General features: G+C 33.6%; 1 protein-coding gene across 2 annotated transcripts in view; it reads right to left on the reverse strand.

The window, feature by feature from the left end:
• Positions 1 to 24,858, reverse strand: part of Trpm7 (transient receptor potential cation channel subfamily M member 7) — a 103,054-nt gene that overhangs the window by 72,160 nt on the left and 6,036 nt on the right. For both annotated transcript variants that reach the window (XM_026393471.2, XM_026393458.2), the window contains exons 2-4: positions 11,170 to 11,249; positions 7,224 to 7,262; positions 1,217 to 1,415 (exon numbers count right to left, since the gene is read on the reverse strand). In XM_026393471.2, coding sequence (XP_026249256.2) covers positions 1,217 to 1,415; positions 7,224 to 7,262; positions 11,170 to 11,249 — 318 coding nt within the window. The remainder of the gene's footprint in view (positions 1 to 1,216; positions 1,416 to 7,223; positions 7,263 to 11,169; positions 11,250 to 24,858) is intronic.

Below are 24,858 nucleotides of genomic sequence, written 5' to 3' on the forward strand. Positions count from 1 at the left end.
CTACATGACTACGTACAAGACTTAAGTCCCTTAAGAATTGTTCCATACTGTCTTTTTGCATTAGTTTTATAGAAATCATTATTACATTTGAATATATAAAGTAATGTTTGGAAACAGTCTAAAGTTAAATTAAAAATTTGTAAAAAGACTTGGTTAGGAATAAGTGAGGAATTTCACATCCAGTAATGATGCACTAGGTTGTTTTTATATGGTACTAAGGATTGAACCGAACCCAGAGTACCCTACCACTGGGCTATATCCCCCAGTCCTTTTTGTTTTGAGATAAGGTATCACTAAATTGCCCAGGCTATCCTCAAACTTGTGATTCTCTTGCCTCAGCCTCCAGAGTCACTGGGATTATAGGTATGCACTACTATGCCCAACTTGACTAGGATTTTTTTGACTACTCTTCTTCGGGCAACTATAGAAACTAGAAAAAGGGTAAATAAAATCTGTTTAAGGAATCAAAGAACAACAAAGGCAGTGAAAACTTCTGGGATTGATTCAGGAGAAAAAGAAAAGTTGTAGAGAGAATGAGCCCACCACTTTCCAATGCTTTTCTCATCAGGTGAGGAGGGAGGCAGAACAAGGGAACATTTATAATGTTTAAATCTAAATGATAAATAATTATGTTGTAGAGGTTTAAAATACACAGAATTAAAATTCCTACCAATAAAATAACAGAAGTCACAGGGGAAATAAACGTAGTTACAAATATTCTAGAAGTTCTTGGATTTTAGAAGTGGTAAAAGTACTAACTCATGATAGATAACAAGTTAAAAATGCATTTTATAGTATTTACTATAAAATTACAGAACAGAAAAAAAATCATATGAATAGCATACCAATAAAAAAGGAAATAATTTAAAAAATACTTAATCCAAAAAAATACAAGAAAGGGAAAAAGAAAAAATAAATGACACAACTTGGTAACTAATACTATAAACTTAAATATAAAACATTAAATTTTTTTTAAAAAATGATATACCACTAAAAAGACATCTCTTTCATTTGTTTGGTTTTGGAGACAGCATCTTGGTATGCTGCCCAGGCTGGTTTTAAAAGGATTCAAGTAACACACTGCCTTGGCCTTGCAGGTAGGACTACAGGCTTGCACTACCATACTTAACTTTCTGTTAGATAATACATGTTTATTCTTTTTATAACAAAGGAAATAAAGTAAAAAAAGAAAACAAAAATCAAGTACATGACACACCTTAGCTCTGTAGGAATGAGAACCCCCTTGAAAATTGATGACTCCATAAGCATCCGTTGGGCTCTGTTCTGTATGCTTTTCCACAGACCACTCTTCTATTGCCTGATTAAAATGGTCACCCAATTTCACATCTGAGTATTTCATGGCAAGACTTGCAGTGAAACAAGCATGTTGCTTGACCAAGCGACCACAAAAACACCTAAAAGGAAAAAGTGAGATTATAAAGACTTTTTAAAAAATTGAGTCAATGAAAAACTGAATTAAAATGAGTGAACCAATAAAGAAAATAGTATGACTCTTTGATTTTAGAATATCAGTAAATAAATGCCTTCATCAAAGCACTGAGGTAGGGTGATGATGATGTTATAACCTAAATTCCTGTGGGGCATCCTCAAAAAGTGGGGTAGGTATATTACAGAAACAATGTTTCAGCAACAGAATGAAACAAACCACCAATAGAACAATATAGATTAATCTGAAAGATCATGTTGAGTAACAGAAGTCAGGTATCAAAGATACATATTTACATGATTCTATGTGTACAGAATTCAAGAAAATGCAAACTAATCTATATAGTGATCAAAAGGTGATCAATGGTTGCCTGAGGCCAGGGATATAAAGAAGGACAGAATTCTACCTAGAACATCATGCTGGACCACAATGTAAGAAGCAAGAATCTAATAAAGCCAGAGAGTTTCACTGATTTGATATGATCTTAAAATTAGAGTTTGAGGAAATCAGACAGCTAGAGTTTATAGAGTAAAAAACAAAACAAAACAAAAAAGGAAAGAGTTACAAAGATAAGAGTCCCAAATATCTGCAGAAGGGTCCTTCTTATTTAAAAAAAAAAAAAAAAAAAAATTTACTCAAGGCAAAGGTAAGAACCACTAGATGGTAGAAGGCCAAACAATTCCTTAAGCTCATGAAGGACAGAACCCATCAACCAGAGTTATCTTTTAATACATATGGCCTAAGATAGAATTTTCAGAAAAGTTTTATCTAATTAGGATTCAACGAGACCTAGACAACATGCTTCTTGATAAAATGTAAAAGCAAGACCTGAAAGGATCAAAACAATCCAAAGTAACCTAACTGCATGCTAACATAAGTCCAAAAGTCTCTAATTGAATATAATAAAATCCAGCACTCAAACACATAAAATTCATAATGTGAAGCACCCATTAAAAATTCCCAGAGAGGGCTGGGGTTGTGGCTCAGTGGTAGCGTGCTCGCCTAGCATGCATGAGGCACTGGGTTTGATCCTCAGCACATAAAAATAAAGACAATAAAGTCCATCAACAACTAAAAAAATATAAAAAGACAATTTCATTAAATGAAGACCGCAAATGACAGAAATGATGCAATCACCAGAAAATGACACTAAAACCACTATTATAAATAATCTCCATCTATTAAGTACATGCTCAGAAAAGCAGACGAAAATGTGATGAAGAAAAAAAAAATCAGAAGATATTTAAATTTTTTTTTTTACCTGTCCGAGATTTTATTGGCAGGACTGTAGTGGCCAATCGCAGAAGAGAAGGGAGGGGAGAGAAAGGGGGGGGGGAGAGAGAAGAGGGGGGAGAGAGAGGAGGGGGGAGAGAGGAGAAGGGGGAGAGAGGAGAAGGGGGAGAGAGTAAGAGTAAGAGAGAGAGGGGAGGGGGAGAGTAAGAGAGGAGAAAGAGAGGGTGAGAGGAGGAGAGAGAGAGTAAGAGTAAAAGCTGAAATTTTTTGAAAAGACACAAATAGACTATCTAGGGATAATATAATAGATAAGATGGAAGTCAAGGGAAGGGTTTTATAATGTATTGGGAGGGGGAGGAGGAGAAAGAGAGAGGTGGGGGGAAGAGAGAGAGGGGAGTTAGTTCAATAAACTCAAAGATGTAGCAAACGAATCTATTCATAATGAAACCAAAATAGAAAAAACTGTAACCTCTGGAATATCTATCATCTCAGACCTACTTGTAAATTCAAATCTCAAATGGAAGTAAAAATTTGAAAACATGTTAGGAAAAAATTACCCAAATTTGAAAACTGTTGGATCCACAAATTTGAGAAGCTCAACAAAACATAAACAAACCAAGTATAAATAAATTACACTACGGCACTGCTGTAAGTCAATAATATAGAGGAAATGTGAAAAGCAGCCAGAGTACAAAGGTTACGTTATACGCAGAAGAACAAAGATAAGAATGATAGCAGGAATCTTCAACAACCATGCAAGCCTAAAGTTAATGGAACAATATCTTAAGAACTTAAAGGAAAAAAAAACCTGTCAAGCTAGAATTCTATACGACTTAAAACTATTAGCCAACCAAAGTGATCTAATAGATGTTTCCATGTACAGAATAAAAACCTTCTTTGAATACATGTGAAGTACTCATTAAGACTGATACATTTTGGTCTATAAAATAGGTCTCAATTAACCAATATGAAAAAAATACAAATTATATTCTTTGAACACAATGAAATTCAACTAGAAAACAGTAAGAGAAACATGGGAAATTCTGAAGTATTTGGAAACTAATGACACACTTAATTTATGAATCATAAGAAAGTCACCAAAAAAAGAAAATATTTAGAATAAAATGAAAATAAACATCAAAATCTGTGGAGTACAATTAAAGCATCATATAGAAGAAAATTAGTGTTTGTGTAAATAGGTATGCTTTATACAGTACATAGCAATAAAAAATTGTGGTATATAAAGTTTAAACAGAGAACATTTGAAAACAAAAAGTAGCCTAAATTCTACCTTAAAAACTAAAAAGAACAAATTAAAACAAAAATTAAACCCAAAGTAAACAGAAGGGAAAGAAATTATAAAGACAATGAAATATAAAAAAGAAAATAACCAATGGAAAAGCAAATAAAATAAAATAAAAGGCCTATTACTGAAAGAGCAAGAAAATTATCAGACACATAAATCGAAAAAATTGAATAGGGACAAGGTCATGCTATGTTGACCAGAACTAGCTTTGAATAAGGAAATAATCTCAATTCTAAAATGAAATAATCTCTATTCTACATACATTCTTCCACAAAATATAACAGGAAACATTCACCAATTCATTTCATGAGGTCAGATTCATCCTAGTTAAAAAAAAAAAAAAAGACAAAAGCATTGTAAAAACTGTGAAACCCTCACTAGGATAAACTCAAAACTTTGTTAAGAAAATATTAGTAAAAAGAATCCTGTGTTATATCATAAAAAAACAATCAATTTCAAGTGAGGTTCATTCTGGGAATATAAGGTTACTCCAAAATTCCTAAAACCATTCATCAACAAGCTAAGGGAGAAAAATTTCTCAGTCATGCCAATAGATAAAGAAAAAGTATTAGATGAAATTTAACATCTGTTCCTTATAGACAGAGAAAGGAGGAAACTTCCTCAACACAGTGTAGATCTTCAATGAGTACTGTGATTCACTCTCGCTAATCACTGAACCTACAGGTGGTCTTGGAAACTATGGACAAAAAAGTAGACAAAATATATGAGATAAATGCTTTCAGGCACTGAACAAGAGGAACCATGAAGCCCTATTTCATGCGCTAAATGAGAGTAAAACATAAAGCAACCCCCCATGACTACATAGACTAGGCACTTTCTCAACCCCTGTGCATAAAGGTGATACTCAGGCAGAAAATGGCAAAGTTGCTGAGTTAGGCAAGGAAACAGAACAGAAATAGTTGGAATTTGTAGCAAGGTACTAGAGAAAAGGGATTCCAGAGGATATAAAGAAACTTTAACAGAGATTCACAATGGGTCCTTGGCCATGGTCTAAGGTTTAATTATGTCAGACAAGATTCTGTAATACCTAGAAGAAATCTCCTTCTGTGGATGTCAGAACTGGGTCATAAGGTCTGAAAGACATTGTGCTTTTAGGTCAGAGTAAAAAAGAGACTGTCAAGCATCTTAAGCATTTAGTTGAAACCCCAAAAAGGCTACATCTTAAGAGTAAAAAATTCAAAATAGGAACAGAACTTCCCTAACAAGAAAATCAAACCTCAAAGAACCAAAGAATAGCCAATAATTCAATCATCTGTCAGACTGAAATTGAATACCCTTTAAAGGAAGATAACACAATCCAGAACTCTTAGGAGATCTTCTACAATGTCCAACCTACAATTAAAATTACTAGATACACGAAAAAACAAGAAAGTATGATTCATTATCAAGAAAAAAAGAGAAGAAATCAATAGAAAGAGACCCTAACTGATGTATATGTTGAAATTAATAAATAAAAAATTGAATACAGACTTTATAAATATATTTGAGAACTTATAGGAATAGATGGTCATAATGAGGGCTGAGGTAGTGTATCCCAGTAGTGAAATGGAAACTTTAAAATAAAGAATCAAATAAATTTTAAAATAAATGTACAGTAAATTTTGCAGCATACTGGCAACTGTAGAAATAAGGGTTATAAGCACAGATCAACAGAAATTATCCAATTTGATAAATAGAAAAAAGCTAAATTACAATAAAATAAAATCACAGCAACCTGTAGAAGGTATCAGGAGTTTCAGAAGGAAGAGAGAGAAAAAAAAATGGGGTAGCAAAGTATTTTAAGAACAATGGCCAAAATCTTCCCAATTAGGTGAAAAGTTTGAATTTGCAGACATTTCTATAACCTGAGTAAGTACAAGGAGAATCAATATCACAGACATGTTGCTGAAAACCAAAGGTATGAAGAGAAAAACATCATCTTTAAAGTAACCCCAAGAAAAAAGATCCATTACAAACTGGAAACAATTACACTAGTGACTGGCATCTCACTAGAAACAATAGCCAGAATATAAAATGACATCCCGTTAAGTGCTGCTATGAGAAAACTCAACTCAGAAATCTATATCCAGTGAAAATATCCTCTAAATATGAAAATAAAATATTTTCAGATATATCTGTACTTAATAAATGCTAAAAGAAGTTCTTCAACCTGAAGGGAGAAAAGGCTGATAGAACTTCCCATCTGTAAGATGAATACCACTGGAGGAGGTAAAAATAAGGGCAAATGTAAAAGATTGTGAGTTGTTTTCTGCTGACTTTATTGACTGGGAAAAAAATTCAATATACCTAAAAGAAACTCATTCTATACACTTGTTTCTAGCCTACCAGAGACATTATCTTCTTTCCCTACTAAACATTACCATTTATTCAATTGCCTAACTAGGAAATAAGTCTTCCCTTTCCCTTATATCAAAAAATCTATTGCATTTACTTCATAAATCCCTTCAAATGTATCTACTTCCCTTTATAATCAGAGCACTCTTAATTCAGGTTGTCATTTTTTGCCATAATTATTCCAAAACTTTCAGAACTGGCCTTTTCTCTTTACCCAATCTCCTCAAAATGCCAACTATTAGAACCGACAGAGGGAAAAAGGAAAAAAAATCTAACATATTATTCACCTATATAATACTCTTCTAATGCAAAGTCAAAAGCATGTGGCAGGGGCTGGGGTTATAGCTCAGTGGTAGAGCGGTTGCCTAGCATGCATGAGGCACTGGGTTCGATCCCCAGCACCACATAAAAATAAACAAATAAAATAAAGGTATTGTGTCCATCTACAACTAAAAATGTATTTTTTTAAAAAGCATAGTATACATGCTTATACGTGGCATAGTATACATAAAATTTAAATGACCTGGCCCATATTTATTTCTCCAGGCTTAGATCTCTCCAATCTCCACCTTACATTAAGTAGTCTCCTAAAACAACTACAATGTCCTTAACTGTCAGGCCTTCCCATGATCTGTTTTTTTCTGTCCAAAACCTCTTTCCTTCATTCTTTGCCCAACTAACTCACACTCAACTAATTTAGAACTCTGTTCAGGTAGCTTTCACTGTTTCAAACCGCAGTGCCTGATTCTTCATCTCAAGTCTGGATAAAACATACTTAAAATACAATAGCATCCAAGTTTTATTGTCCTGTATTTTAACTCATATATCTAATACATTAGTTTTGTTTATTTTTCAAATTTTGTGCAATTATGTTAAACTTACCTGACAAGTTGCTGACAAATCTGACATCCTGGAAGGCATCTACAAAACATAAAAAGATAAATAACCCATAATCTCAATGGAAAACTTTTTAATTTTAAACTGAACTACATAAACCCACACAAAAGTATGAAACAAACGTAAATAACGTATTTAGTTTTTCAATATATATCATAGATCATGTGTACATTGACTTGTATGTAAGTTAACATTTTAAATTCACATAGCTTCCTTATTTTAAATGAAATCAGTTTTGATATAAAATCTACAAAGCATAAGAGAAAACACTGACAGATTTAAATACACAAAAACATATTCATACATGGCAAAAATTTGCCACTAATAAAGTCTAAAGACAAACTGAGAAAAACAATTTTTGCAAAGGCCTAGTTTTCTAATATATAATTTCCTCATATCAATTTTTAAATCTAATATCAAAAAGAAAAAGTACATGGTTCACAGTAAAAGCATATATATGAAGAGATTTGATTAGCAAAAATTTTAAAACAATATTTGAGGACAATGTCTTAGTAAGAAAATAGAAAAACTGTTGCATCTATCTGGTGGGAGTTGTATACTGATATCATCTCTATGGAAGGCAACTTTGACAACACTCATCAAAATAAAAGATACAGTTTCCTCTTCACACTCTAATGCCAGTTCTAAGATCATGGATCAAAAAAGACCTGTGTATGAAACAAGACATATATAACATAATACAATGCAACATTTTTTTCCTTATAGCAAAGAGAAAAACTGAAAATAGCCAAAATGTTCATCAATAAGGGACTACTAAAACAAATGATTCAGACATAAAATTATAACAATGCGTCACAATTAAAAACAAAGTATTGGTCTCCAAGACAAGTAATAAACACAATAGGCTAAACAGTATATATCTTAAAGGAGGGAAGAGAATATATAAATATTTGCAAAGACATGCAAAGACTATATCTATTTCTGGAGAGTATTTTAAGGAATGCACTGACACCAGATTATTATTATTATTATTTTTAGTTTCTGGTGGACACAACATCTTTATTTTATTTTTATGTGGTGCTGAGGATCAAACCCAGCGCCCCACGCATGTCAGGCGAGCACGCTACCGCTTCAGCCACATCCCCAGCCAGACACCAGATTATTTTGGTAAGGAGAAAGCTAAAGCACAGTAGTGGAAAGGGAATTTTGATTGAAAAAATTTGGTAACTTGCAAACCTTGAATCAGGTGCATGAACTACTTAGTAATATAAAATTAATTTAAAATTCCTACTAGTGTAGAAAGAATCGACCAGCTAACTGTTTGAAAGTTACATCTCATGGATAATTTCAGCTGAAGATACTTACAGCTTGAGGGGGTTTTTCCTGCTACTGGGGATTGAACCCAGGAGTGCTCTACCTCTGAGCTACAGTTCTAGCCATATATGTATATGGGTGTGTGTGTGTTTATTTATTTCTTTATTCATTTATCTATCTATCTATCTATCTATCTATTTTGAGACAGAGTCTTCTTATTAAATTTAACCAAGCTGGCCTCAAACTTGTAACCACTGCCTTAGCCTCCCAAGCACCTGGGATTACAGGCATGTGCCACCACACCTGGCCATGAGTTTTTCTTTAACACCTGACAAGTGTTTTTGTTATTTGTACTGCAAGTGAAATAAATTATAGAAAATAAACTCCTTACTGATAGTACAATCTATTTTTTAATTAAGCAAAATTACAACTTCTTAAGTTTTATTTGAAAACTGGCAGACTGACCTAAGGAGACCTAAATTCTAATACCATTTTTATAATTACTAACCATGTGACCTGGTGATGTAATCGTATCTTTAAAAGCAGTAAAAAAAAAATCAGAATTGTACAATCTAATGATTGAATAAGACATTAATGTTATCTAATGATCATAAAGAGTTAATCAAAATATTTACAGAATTTACTTTAAAATGGAAGGATATTGGGGCTGGGTTTGTAGCTCAGCGGTAGAGTGCTCGCCTAGCATGGGCAAAGTGCTGGGTCTAATCCTCAGCACCACATAAAAATAAATAAATAATAAAGGTATACAAAATGGAAGAATATTTAAAGAACATACTTAACAGTAATCAAATAAGTGCAAATTTAAAACATACAATTATTGTTGATTAAAAACAAAATTTCAAGGCCAGTCTGGGCAACAAAGTGATATCCCCTCTTTAAAAAAAGGTGTGGTAAGGGGAGAAACAGGAAAAAATAAAATAAAATAATAAAAGATAGTCTATTTTTTATTTATCACCTGTTCTTGAAGACAACAGAATAGGTTACTTTAGTCAGGCATTCCTACTCACTACCAGTAATAATATATATTGCTTTAATCCCTTAAGAAAGTATTTGGCATTATATAAACTAAGGAAAGTGAGACATTAAACACACACAAAATAGTTTTATCCACAAAAATCTTAATCATGGCCTAAGGTTAATCTATAAAGGCCACAAACTGAAAACAACTTAAATGACTTGTAATATAAATAGGTAAATAAACATAAACTATGGTAAATACACTAATAGAACATTAACTATCATTTTAATGAAATCTGTAATATAAAAATATTTAACATGTTTAAAACCAGATACATTTTATATAGACAGAATGGAGCAATATTTTAAAACAAAAACTAAGTGCTGAGGAAAAACTAAAAATAAACCCACCAAATTATTATTAACAATAGCTGTCTTAATGTACTGAAATTGAGCATAGCGCCAACTTTTTGCTTCTCAAGTTTTCAAAAGAAATGTGTTCATTTTAAGCAAAAAATTCATTCAAAATTAGGATCTTAAATGCTAAAATAAAGAAAAATGTTCAATCCAAACGGCAGGCTTATGTAATGTAAACAATGAAAGGCTTTATTTAGTTTGGAAATTCTATTCAACAAAGACTTACCTAGTACTCATTATGGGCAAAAACTTGTACTATAAGAGTTTAACAGTTAATAAAAATTATCTCATTTTAGCTATTTTTCATAAGATTTCATTCATATACTTAATGAAATTAAAAGTTACAGAGAAGGTAATCTGATAAACAGGGTTTGACAAGAGACAGAAAAAGAAAATGCAAAAATATTGTCAATGCCTTTGTCAATTTTTTTCTAAATGCTTGAGAAGAGAGGTACTATATAAAGTAAGGAAATAATCATATCTTTGATTTGCCTTTAAGCTTTTTCTATTTTTAGGTAACAGAAAAAAAATTAGCAAAAATGTTTCTTAATGTATATATCACAAAGTCAACCTTTTCTTGAATTATAGCTAATATCCTTTACTTTCAACTTTTTTCTATCATCAAACCCATTTTAAAAAACAAAGAGACAATCAGAGATACCCACAGTCTCTGATAATAGGTTTAAAAGGTTTTCCAATAAATACTGATTTATATCCATATAATGTCAAACAAAAAAGTGACAGAGGCTGGGGGGTCTAGATCACTAGTAGAACACTTGCCTCACATATGTGAAGCCTTGGGTTCATTCCCCATCAATGTCTACCCCTTTGCCCCCAAAAATGTGACTAGTAGGTCTATATTGGTTTCTTCAGCATGAACCATAGTACTGGGCATTCAGTAGATGCCCAATAAGTAGATGTACAAACATGTTTTTAAGTTCTCAAGATCAGTGAATGAATAAGTTTAAGAGAGAAAGAGAGGCGTTACCTACCTATCTTTGTAATACACTAGCATAATTTGAGTTTGGAGATGGGGGAACACTTTGAGGAAGAAGTTTTATGCTGTAAATGTCATTAAGAACTCTTCCAATATTTTGTTAATCCTATCTCCTTTTCCCATTCCCAAAAGAATATTAACAATAACTACAAAAATTAACAGTGACTACAAATATTTAATAATTTTTGTTTTCAATAAATAAATAGCAATATAATTCATATCTAAATTCCTAGAAGATCCCAAAAGAAACAAAGGTATGCTTACCTGTGAGGGTCCTTGGAACTTGGTATAATGTATACACATTCCCTCTTGGTCAAAGTGCTTTCTATCCAGGATTTCTGGGACTAAAGTTTTAAAGGAAGGTTTGTAAATTAATCCATTAATACAAGAAAGAAATAATTCCATAACAAATACACAAAATATATTTCTAGACTATTTAATTTTGTTTTAATCCACTAAATAGTATACTCTTACTAATGATAGCACACTTAAAACATTAGAATAATTCCATTTAAATCCAATGTGATTTAATAGTGCAGTGCTGAAGTGAGATTTTGACTGAGCCAAAAACTCCAGAAGGACCAGTGTGATCCTGGGATATGGACCATTTATAAACAATTAAGTGACTGTCAGATTGAAGGATTTTTTGAGGTGTTAGGGATCAAACCCAGGGCCTCCCACATGCTAGGCAAGTGCTCTAACCCTGAATTATATCTCCAGCCCTTTTTATTTTATTTAGAGATAGGTTCTTGCTCAAAAGCATAGGCTCACTGTCAGATTTAATTTAAAAACAAGGCCCAGCTAAGATACTAGGTATTTCTAAAACAAATATCTAAATCATAAAAACATGTAACAGTTAATGGCACAGGGATAGAAAAGACATAAAGCAAAACTCTAAACAAAAGAAAGATAATATTTTTTAAAAAGATGCTAAACATCAATAGGGACAGAATGGGTTATTACAAGATTACAAAAGCATGGGGCTGGGGATGTGGCTCAAGCGGTAGCGCCCTCGCCTGGCATGCGTGCGGCCCAGGTTCAATCCTCAGCACCACATACAAACAAAGATGTTGTGTCTGCCGAAAACTAAAAAATAAATAAATAAATATTTAAAAAAAATACATAAAGCAAAAATTCAAGAGTTAGACAAATACAGGATCACAATAGATGATTAACACATTTGTCTTAATTACCAAAAAATCCACTAAACAAACAAAAATCAGGAAAGGTTTAGAAGGTTGTTTTTTTTTTTTTTTTTTTAAAGAGAGAGTGAGAGAGGAGAGAGAGAGAGAGAGAGAGAGAGAGAGAGAGAGAGAGAATTTTTTTTTAATATTTATTTCTTAGTTCTCGGCGGACACAACATCTTTGTTGGTATGTGGTGCTGAGGATCGAACCCGGGCCGCACGCATGCCAGGCGAGCGCGCTACCGCTGAGCCACATCCCCAGCCCGGTTTAGAAGGTTTTAACAAGCCGGATTTAATGAGTATATGCTTATTTCTGCATATAACAAACAAAAGATCCACATTTTTCTCAAGCACACATGAGGCATTTATAAAAATTGATCATGTACTTTACCATAAAGCAAACTTCAATACATTATCAGATAATAGATACCTTTCAGAAAATATTAACTTATCACAGTGCAATTAACAAAGTATAAATAAAAAATTTTAATCTCTCAGTATCTGAAACTACTTAAATACTTTGCAAATCAAAGAAAAAGATAACTCTTAGAGTGAAGAGTAAAAATACTATGCATTTCAAAATCTGAGCAATGCAGTATAAATGTTGCTTGAAGGGAAATTATAGCTTTAAGGGATTATATTAGAAAACAAAGGCTGAAAGTTATTGAGCTAAGTCCATAATTTTAAAAATATATTTTAAAAAGGAAAGAGATAAAAAGTAAAAAATAAATGAAATTTAAAAAACAATAAAGCAAGATAAGTGAAGATCAAAGTTCTTAGGTAAAAACTCTATTAAAGTTGAATAAGACAGGGCATAAGCAACAGTAAAAGTGAAAAGATACAATATAAAGAAAGAATAGAAAATAACAGGCCACTATCAACAACATTTAAACACATGTGAAATACACATATCCTAGGGAAAGTATACAGTTCAGAAAAAAAAGGATTATACATACACACAAAGAAAAAGTAGTATACTAGAAAATCTTGAAGAGTTTGCAAGTATTTTTCATACTATATTTTCAATCTTCCCGTAAATCTGAAATTAATTTCAACTTTTGAAATTTGATTTTTAAAAAATTTTGAGTTCTTGATGGACCTTTATTTTATTGAGTTATTTTATCTAGTACTGAGACTCAAACTCAGTGCCTCACACATGCTAAGCAAGTGTTCCATCACTGAGCCAGCCACAAGCTCAGTCCTTTTTTTTTTTTTTAGGAGAGAGAGAGAGAGAGAGAGAATTTTTTAATATTTATTTTTTAGTTTTCAGTGGATACAACATCTTTATTTTATTTTTATGTGGTGCTGAGGATCGAACCCAGTGCATGCCAGGCGAGTGCGCTACCGCTTGAGCCACATCCCCAGCCCAAGCTCAGTCCTTTAAACCTTTTGTTAGTTAGGCTTCTGCCTCAATCCAACTACTGATGACTGATTAGAAGGAATCATCATGATATAAAGTACCACATACTGAGAGTAAGAAAATTTCTACAAAATTGAGTAGATTAATTTTAGGTTTCGTCCTCCTCCTCTAGGCCACCAGGATAGTACAAAAAAGAATTTATTTACTAAATAAATGAAACCTATGAGAAAAGAGACATTCTGGACAAAATTATGATGAATTAAGTTTTGCAGGAGATTTTCTTGAGTCTGCATCAGGCACCCTTTTGATAAATCTTAGAAGTTATCCCCAACATTCTACTTCTGTTTTCAAAATTTTGTGTTTCCTTACTGCAATCAAAATGTGCATTTCCTAGGTAAAAAGTTCTCCTTTATGTAGGCTCACTCAGATAGGAGCAAATTACACCATGATGCTCCAACTATCAAGAAAAAAAAAATCAATGGATGCCCTCTAGAACTCAGGTCCCTTAATTAGCAAAATTTTCTATTTGTTTAAGAGCATGTGACGTTGACATAATCTCTCCAGAACCTTCTTACTCTAAAATCTGCTTATTTCCTAAGAAGCTCCTTCTTTACATCCCTTGTCAGGTTGTGGGGGAGATCACTTTAACTTCATTATAATAGAAGTCAATTTGCTCCTTCCTGATGTACACATAGCAAATCCAATTTTGATTCAATCCAATTCCCCACCCACTCTATGACTGCGTGTACACTGCAGAGAAAACACAATACCTGACTGGTTTCACTTTAAAACTCTTGACCAGGAACCTCAAATACCTTTTAACAATCCCCCACCCACCCACCACGCCCTGCCAAAAAAAAAAAAAAAAATTAACACTATGCTTCCCTGATCCATCTTCTCACTCTCATGGATGATTTTTTACCATCTCTTCTCCTGAAACTTCCAACCCTCCTCCATCATTCTCATTCTTACTTTCCACTTCTCTGAAGCAAACAGACAACTCTTCTACAAACTTTTATCACATCTATCCACCAATGAGTACATTCACATATTCTGCCTTCCCTTGTATAACTGTGCTCTAACAACCAATTCTCTTCTCATATTTTCCTTCTTTTACAGATCATTCCCATCAGCATGCAACATGCTATTATTCTCCAAGTATTTAAAAATAAAAGGCAATCTTTTTTCTCATTTCACGATTCCCTAGGCTATCCATGTTTCTGTCTACACCTACAGTAAAGAACATGAAGAAAAGGGTTTTGGGTTTTTTGTTTGGTTGGTTTTTTTTGGGGGGGAAGGTTGTCATTGGTTCCCCCTCCCCTTTCTTCTCCTTTCATACTTTCTAAAGAACCCAGATCAGATTTTCAAGTCAACTACTCTTCTGAAATAAATTTTTGCAAAACCATCAATGATATTCTTTAATGTCAATGAAAAGCCAATTTTCAGGCCTTATCTTCAGCAGCAACTTTAACAAAGTTGATCATTACTAATTTTCTAGTTTTTCAAACATAAAGAGGTGCTGTATTTTGTCAAATGCTTTTTCTGCATCTACTGAGATGATCATATGAATCTTATCTTTTAAGTCTATTGATGTGATGAATTAAATCCAGTAAATTAAAGATGTGTATTAGTGGGCTGGGGCTGTAGCTCAGTGGATATATGAATAGATAAAAAAATGTGGCATATAAACACAATGGAATATTACTCAGCAATAAAAAAGAATAAAATCATGGCATTTGCAGGTAAATAGATGGAGTTAGAGAAGATAATGCTAAGTGAAGTTAGCCAATTCCAAAAAACCAAATGCCAAATGTTTTCTTTGATATAAGGAGGATGATTCATAGTGGGATAGGGAGAGGGAACATGGGAGGAATAGACGAATTCTAGATAGGGCAGAGGGGTTCAAGGGGAAGGGAGAGGGCATGGAGTTATAAATGATGGTGGAATGTGATGATCATTATTATCCAAAGTACATGTATGAAGACATGAATTGGTGTGAATATACTATGTACAGAACCAGAGATATGAAAAATTGTGCTCTATATGTGTAATGCGAATTGTAATGCATTCCACTGTCATATAAAAATAAAAAAAATAAAAAGATGGATTAGTGATCATACTTATTCCTTCATTTTTACTGGCTGCTTTTTCATTAATTAATGAAATTTAGATCTAGATAGTATAAAATAAGATCTGTTTGGACTTTCTCCTTTTACACTATTCAGAGACAACTAGCAAGGACCTCAGTTCAGTCCCAACTGGATTTTAATAAAGAAGCCCACACCTAGACATAATATTGGTGAAACTTTACTACATGAAGATAAAACCAAAAAATAAAAAATAAACCTTAAGGGGGCTGAGGTAGTGGCTCAGAGGTAGAATACTTGCCTAACATGCGTGAGGCACTGGATTCTATCCCACACCACATAACGTAAAATAAAGACATTGTATCCACCTATAACTAATAAATAAATAATTTTTTTAAAAATAAATAAACCTTAAGGGGCTGAGGTTGTGGCACAGTTTTAGAGCACTCATCTAGCAAGTGCAGGGTGCTGGGTTCGATTCTCAGCACCACATAAAAATAAAATAAAGGTATTATGTCAAGCTACAACTAAAAAACAAAATATTTTTAAAAAAACAAACCTTAAATAGTTGATTTAGAATAAGTCAAGAGCTAAGGTATTCCATATGTGCTCTTCAGTTTCAGCTGTAAGTTACATGTAAAACACCTTAAGCCTTATGCTGCTTTCATACATGTAAAATTTCTGAAGATAGTGTTTGTTTATAAACTGCTTTATGCAACAAATGAAGGTCCTGAGACTACAAAAGCCCACTAGAGAATCTTTTCGGGCTCAATCAAGAACAAAGACTCCCAAAATACCATAGGCTGCCCTTGGTATAGCCTCTTAGAAAAAGAGATTAAGGGTCAAAGATTGCCAACAATACAGGAAATGTTCTTCTTTGTCTCACTGTGGCACATGGTGGCACATTTCTGTAATCCCAGTGATTAAGGAGAATGAGATAAGCAGGATAACCACTTTGAAGCCAGCCTAGCAACTTAACAAGACCCTGTCTCAAATAATAATAATAATAATACTAAAATAATAATAATAATGGTACAGTGTCCCTGGGTTCAATTCCCAATGCTGCAAAAAATGAAAGAAAAAATTCCTCTTTGGTAAGAGTTCTTGGATCAACCATGTAGCAGACCACTTGAGTTCAAGGTGACAAGATATACATTGAGTAAATAAGTACAGATTTACCCTAGCCTCATGACCACCAAAAACCATTATTATGAATACCATAGAACAGTATTCAACCTTAAAAAAAGAAAGAAAGAAATACAAAATAGGGCTAGATGTGCCTCAGGGGTCTAGTGCCCTTGAGTTTAAAACCCAGTAAATCCACACCCAAGTTCCCAAAAAGAAGAGATCCTGCCATTTACAACAACATGAATGAAACTATAAAGCCATTATCTCTTCTAACAACCTAAAAGATTCCAAAGGTCACTGCAAGAGATAAGTCCAATTAGAGGACTCACTGCACACAGGGAAATCCAAAGTCTCCTTTATTACTACTTAGTTTCCCAATTCACAAACAGTATACCCACAAGCAACATTAAAAATGTTGCCTAAAATCATAGTTGACACTACTATATCCTTTCAAAGTTGTCAAAGAATAGAGTGTTAATCAAAGGTCAGTTAGTTTTGTTAACCCTTTGCTCAAAGTGAATATAACAAGAAAATAATTAGCAGATACAATATGGTTATCAGGCATTGTTCTAAACATTTTATGTGCATTTATATGCCTTTACTCATTCTGTGCTCACAATCCTATGAAGTGGATGCTATTAATACTCCCACATTAAAGATAAGACTTAGTTAGACACAGAATTTAGAAAACTGTCCAAAGCCACACAGTTAATAGAATAGTTTGCCCTAACTTTTAAAAGATATTTAAAATAAGCATTTCAAAATCACTTGAAGATATGCTTTAAATATACCACCTTTCTTACATCTTTTCTTAAATTGATGGGTAGAAATAGAATTACTTTCAAAACGAAAATTCTAAAGTGATCACTTTATATATAACTTTCTGAACACAGAAAATACAAAAAAGAACAATATGGCTAACATACTTTCCTAAACAGTAGTGTTAAATACCAACTGCTAACCAGCATTAAGCCTTTCTCCTTTTCTGCCTCTCAGCAATTATCTGCCTGAGCATCTCTGATTGCAATTACTCAAGCTAGGGTGGACATAGGTATGGGGAAATTTAATCAACAGACTTCAAAAGTAGACTAATACCAGTAAATCACAGGTTCTAAATAGTAGCTTGCAAACTTCTGAATATTAATTAATTGAAAAATTCATTCCAATTATCCAATGAAACAGACACACATTTTTCATAATTAATATCTTCCTACTAACAGTAAATAAAAATATTTTCATTGACATTTTCACTTAAGACAGAGTTATATAGCAGAGAAAAATAAATTCCAAGTAGTATTTGACATAAAAATAATCAGAGTTCTCTTTATAAAGATTAGTGTGGGGGGCTGGGCTGTGGCTCAGTGGTAGAGTGCTCGCCTAGCATGTATGAGGCACTGGATTCGATCCTCAGCACCACATAAATAAATAAAACAAAGGTATGGTGTCCAACTACAACTAAATATAAATAAATATAAAACTTAGTTTAAAAAAAAAAAAAGATTAGTGTGAGGCTGGGGATGTAGCTCAAGCGGTAGCGCGCTCGCCTGGCATGCGTGTGGTCCGGGTTCGATCCTCAGCACCACATACAAACAAAGATGGTGTGTCCGCCAAAAACTAAAAAATAATAAAATATTTTTTTAAAAAAAGATTAGTGTGTACGGAGACAACTAAAAGAATAGTTTCTAATTAGCAAATCCATCCAAAATTTTAGCAAAACTATTTGCTAAGTCACTTAAATTATGTCACTCTCATGACCACAAATTTTTACTAAATTTTGTGCCCTCAAGGACATACAACTTTAGCAAGTTTTAAGACCCTCTCCTACCACTCCTTCAACTTTATACATCAGTTTTGTATATTTCAAGAATTTACTGTCTCAGTGTATATAATGGCCAAATGTAAATCTATTCCCCCCACACATAGTATTTTCTTCCTTCACTAGTTACATTAAGACTGACTTCATATACCCAATATTCACACATCCCAGCTGAAAGATGTAAATCCCACCCAATGATAAATCAGTTTTATGGTTTCTGAAATTCTACGTTTCTGTTCTGCCATTAGCTACCCAATCCATCCTGGATTACAAACACATACATAAATTCTTAATTTTCTATTTTTTTCTTCTTTTGCTAGGGTGCATTACTGAATTATACCAAGAGGTGGCAAACTACAAACACAAATCTGAAAATTCCTAAACTTCTATGTTCCAAGTAATGTAAAAACTAACTACAGGTTGAATATCCCTTATCCAAAATGCATGGGACCATACATGTCTTGAATTTTTGCATTTTTTTTCAGATTTTAGAATATGTGCATATACATAAAGAGATATCTTAGAGAGCAAATCCAAGTCTAAACAAAAAATTTATTTGTGTTCCGCAGATACCTTAGACACACAGAGTAAAGGCATTTTATAAACTATATCTAGTATGCCTGCATTTTGACTGTGACTTAAGTCAAGTGTGAAATTTTCCAATTGTGTTATATCGACCTTTAAAAAGTTTGAGTTCTGGGGCTAGGGACATAGCTCTGTGAGAAAGCAATTGCCTAACAGGCATAATGCCATGGGTTTGATCCCCAGCACTGAAGAAAAAAAATGAAAAGAAAAAGTTTGGGGTTTCGGAGCATATAAGATTTTTAAATTAGGCATGCTCAACCTGAACATCCACAGAATGTTAGCACAGGAAGGAATCTTAAAGATTTCTTATGATCTTCAGTGGTTAAAGAGTACAGTTTCTGGAGCTGGATTAATCTGAGTTATCATCTCTATTGTTTACTTATGTGTGCAACCTTGCACAAGTTTCTGAACTGTTTCCCTACCTGTAAAATACACCAGTATCTTCCTCACAATACCCATAAGATTAAACAAAATAATCAGTACAAAATGGCACATAGTTAAATTCTGACCATGTTGATTATCACTTAAAATTCCATAATTTAGCCAGGTGTGGTGGTGCACACCTGTAATACCAGCAGCTTGGGAGGCTGAGGCAGGAGAATCAAAAGTTCAAAGCCAGCCTCAGCAACTTAGTGAGGCCCTAAAAACTCAGCAAGACCCTGTATCAAAATAAGGACATAAGGCTGGGATTGTGTCTCAGTGGTAAAGCACTTGCCTAGCACATGTGAGGCCCTGGGTTCAATTCTCAGCACCATGTATAAATAAATAAAATAAATGCCCAATGACAACTAAAAAAATAAAAACATAAAAAGGGCTGGGGATGTGGCCCAGTGCTTAACTCCCCGGATTTAATCCCTGTATGTACACACATACACACACACACACACACACAAAATCCATAAATTATAAATTTTTCATATCAGTCTACCAACAATAAGGGGCACACATACAATAAATAAACCTTCTAACCACATCCTATACTCCAAACAATTTAATACTAGCACATCCTTCTACTGTGCAGATGCTGCTAGCAAAAGCTGAGGGAAAAAAATTAAGATTCCTAAAAAATTATACTTCAAGGTAATGTGGAAATTGATCTATTTTTTACAGCCAAATACATTCTATGATTCTATGTATTAAAATGAGAAAGGAGCTTGCAGCTATGAAGGGGTAGGTCTATTAGATTAACCAACATCCCCAGAACTCTATAGACAAAAGGTAAGGAGAATAACTACTTAATGGCACTGAAAGCAAGAAGCAACTAGACAGAGTCTATACCTGGAAAAAAGGAACAAATCTGAGTGAATTTCCAGATTTTGAAGGCTTTTTGCCTGAAGATAGAGTCTAATATATTCCTAATTAATACCTTATATGCTAATAAAAATTTTGGAGTCTTACTGATCTGAATAACCAGAATATTAAGTTCATGCTGATAAAAGCAACTAGAAAGTGATGGGAAATTTTCTGCAAAGGAGTCATAGAAACAAAAGCTTTGGCTGGCCAATTTAGTACATATATATGGGGGCAGACCCAAGCATTCAGCTAAATAAAATAACTCAATAGATATTTCTGCTGCCCACTATAGGAAAAACAGAATTTGGAGTTCAGGTATAGTCAAGTTAATTAATGACTATCCTAGTCTGCTTGGACTACAATGCATTTGCTTAAAAAAATTAAATGACACAAAAAACTTAGAAATTGAGTTGAGATAAATTCGTACATGGATCAATATGCCTGAAAGGATGACACAAATAATGAAAGATAAAAATAAGGTTTACCGAAATCAAAACACTAAAACACACTGGCAATCTCTGACTTCTCCTATCAGAGTTCAATTCATTTGATTCTTCTCTCACTCTTATGGGCTTAACTATAGAATTCCACTTAGTCTTAACTGGATGTGAACCCTATGAGAGAGTTTTTAAGGTATTATGAAAAAGAATCTGCAGAATGACAGTTAGCAGAAAAATTATATATATTAGCAGGGCACAGTGGCACACACTTGTAATCCCAGCTACTCAAGAGGCTATGAGGCATGAGGATCAAAAGTTCAAGGTTAGGGGCTGGGGTTGCGGCTCAGTGCTTGCCTAGCACATGCGGAGTGCTAGGCTTGACCCTCAGCACCACATTAAAAAATATATATATATATATATATTGTGTCCAACTAAAAAACAAAAAACAAGCAAACAAAAAAGTCAAGGCTAGCCTCAGCAACTTAGTAAGACCCTATCTCAAAACAAAAAATGAAAAAGACTGGAGATGTAGCTCAATGGTTAAAGCACCCCTGAGCTCAATCCCCAGGGGAGAAGGGGGAGTCGTATATACCAAAGAAATTAAACTGAATCAAATCCAGACCATGACTTTCTTGTAAAAAGGCTCCTACACCTATTTTCTGTTCACTTTGCTTTTCTTACTGATTTCTCCAAGGAATTGCTACCCTGATTGTTTATAGACCAATAATGCCCCAGATTTGTGGGGTATAAAATGTATGATAAAGGGAACCATGAGCAGTTGCTATTATGCCATACAGTGGGCTCCAAGATATGAAATAATTAAGTCTGGGAATAACTACATCTACAAAGTAATCAACCTCAATTTAGCCCAAACAATAATAATTTTTCCTCAGTCAACAGAAAATCTTACCTAAAATAATTCATTTTAACATGAAAAAATTATTAGGAGAATGAAAAGGAATTAAAAACATCTTTTAGGATAAAAAGCTAAGTATAATGGCAGAAAAAAAAAATCAAACATTTTAAATTTCTTATACTAAGTCAATAAATTTTGCTTATACGTGTAAGATTGCTAAAAATCAAAACAAATAGTTGCAGGAAAACAAATTTATTTAAAAACAAATCCACATTTAAGGAAACTTGGTGATGGAGACAGCAAAATAAATCAGTGAAAATATGAACTGCTCCAATATATGTACATGAACCACCACACTAATTTTAAAAAAAATTTTTTAGTTGTAATTGGACACAATATCTTTATTTTATTTTTATGTGGTGCTGAGTATCGAACCCAGGGTCTCGCACATGCTAGGAGAACGCTCTACCACTGAGCCACAATCTCAGCCCCACCATACTAAATTTTTAAAAAATTAGTACCAGATGGATTAAAGTCAAAATATGAAAAGCAAAACTTTAAAACTTCTACTAAAAAAAAAAAAAAAGACGAAGAACTTTATGACCAAAAATCACATAAAGAAAATACTGATATATGATCACACTAAAATATAGAATCAGGGTTAAGAATGGTGATACATGTCTGCAGTCACCACTACTCAGGAGATTGAAGCAGGAAGATCCCAAATTCCATGCAACCCTTGGCAATTTAGTAAGACTCTGTAAAAAAAAAAAAAAAAGTGCTGGTGTTGAAGCTCAGTGGAAAAGGAATCCTGCATTCGATTTCCAGTATTGCATTAAGGAAAAAAAAAGAAATTTAAAAACTAAGGAATAGGGACATCACTAGATGGTAGAGTGCCAGCTTAGTAGGTATAAGGCCTTGGGTGTAATATCCCGCACCATGGGGTGGGGGGATGGACATGACAACAGTGAGCATCAACAACCCAAATAAATTAACAAATTTACCAAAAAAAGTAAAAAAAAAAAAAAAAAAAAAAAAGGAAAACTTAGATGTACAGTTCATAAAACAAAAAAGTTAGCATTGGGGTATAAAATAGAAAACTGAAAAAGGTTAGGAAAAGGGGAGGTAACCATAGCCAAACTAAGTATGACAGTTATGTCTACAAAAGTGGAAAATATAATGGGATTTTAACACAGGAAATTTCAACTTTATATATACTATTTCATTTCTTAAATTTGTATGTGAGTTATATTATAATCTGCCCATTGTTTATTTATATATCTGAATTCCCTAATAAAAAGCAACTACCAGGCCTAGAGTTTGTAGCTCAGTGTTAAACACTTGCCTAGCATATTTGAGGCACTGGGTTTAATCCTCAGCATCACATAAAAACAAATATATAAAATAAAGGTATTTGTCCATCTACAACTAAATATATATTTTTTAAAAACCAACCACCAAAAAACTCAATTATATATGTTTACTTTAAAATATTATGGAAGTCAAATGATACAATTTAAATTCATTTTGTTCCTGGCTCCTGGTTCCCTGATAAAATGAGTTTTTTCCCCCCTGCCAAAGCAATAAAATCTATTGAACTAAATGGATCAAACAGCCACCAAAAATTTTCAGGTGATAACACAAAAATAAATCTGAAAAAGAAAAATATAAAGAAAATATTAGGGCAATCTCTATTTAAAAACTTGGATCTTCATACAGTCAATAAGGCAATATCGGGCTGGGGATGTGGCTCAAGCGGTAGCGCGCTCGCCTGGCATGCGTGCGGCCCGGGTTCGATCCTCAGCACCGCATGCCAACGGGGATGTTGTGTCCGCCGAGAACTTAAAAAATAAATATTAAAAATTAAAAAAAAAAAAAAGGCAATATCAACCCAGTATCTATTCCTGCCATGTGATGATACTTTACTGATACATTAATGGACAGGTTTTCACAGTTCCAAATGAAGAATTCTATCCTTACAGAAATCTATTTAGTTAATGATTTCCAATCTACAAAGGATTCCCTCAACTAGTAAGTCTACACTTTAACAAAACAAAATGTATATAACTAAGTTGCAAATAATCTATCCTAAGAACATATATACCCCTGAATATTAAGATGCACCCCAAGTTTATATAGTTTGGCAGTTCAACACCCAGTCTGACACTTATTAGCTTTGTGACCTTAGTAAATAATGGGGGATAGTGTCAACTTCTTAGAATATTCTTGAGGGGACAAGGCCCTGGGTTTGATCCCCAGGACCATACACACACATACACACACACACACACACACACACACACACACACACACAGACGGAATTCTCTTGAAGGATTGATATATGTAAAGCATTTAGAACAAAGACCACAGTTAAATGCTAATACCTGTGAGCTAATCCTATAAAAATTTATCTAAGGCCTACTATATACTTTTCTTGTACAAGAGTGCCTGTTGTATATTGTATATGGTAAATTATATTCTTAAAGAAAGACTATGGATTCATATACTGAAGAGTAAGGTCAAGCTTTGTAAGTCTAATTAATGTTTCTCTAGTCTCCTTATAATAAAGAATCTGCTTCTAGCTGGTGCAGTGGCACATTCCTGTAATCCCAGAGGCTCAGGAGGCTGAGGCAGGAGGATCAAGAGTTCAAAGCCAGCCTCAGCAAAAGCGAGGTGCTAAGCAACTCAGTGAGACCCTATCTCTAAATAATATATAAAACAAGACTGGGGATGTGGCTCAGTGGTCGAGTGCCCTGAGTTGGATCTCCAGTACCCCTCATCCCCAAAATCTGCTTCTTGGATCTTTCCTTCTATCATTTCTAGTGTGCTACCAAGTTCTCAGAGAAAAAGAGGTAAATAAGCCTGTTAAATTTCACTTCGCACACACTTTTCAACCACTGAACCTGGTTCTCAAGGTTGTTAGGCTCCTCATATGGCTTGGCTCAAGAGCTTTTTCTTACTTTGCATTAGGAGCTGGGTTTCCAAAGGCTAAGGTTTCCTAAAAGTATGGCAGGTGCATAGTTAACGTGTTATGTTATTAACATGTCTACATGATAACAGGAAAGACAAAGAGTGTTTTACAGATTTTAATCCTATTATTGCTCCTGAGGTCAAGAAGAAGTAAAATCATCATATGTAGACAGAGAAGTTAACAGCGATGCTCATCAACAATCCTGACTTCAAGCCAGGCATTGTGGTGCACAC

This window comes from Urocitellus parryii, chromosome 6 (genome assembly GCF_045843805.1).
Source record: "Urocitellus parryii isolate mUroPar1 chromosome 6, mUroPar1.hap1, whole genome shotgun sequence".
NCBI classification, from domain to species: domain Eukaryota; kingdom Metazoa; phylum Chordata; class Mammalia; order Rodentia; family Sciuridae; genus Urocitellus; species Urocitellus parryii.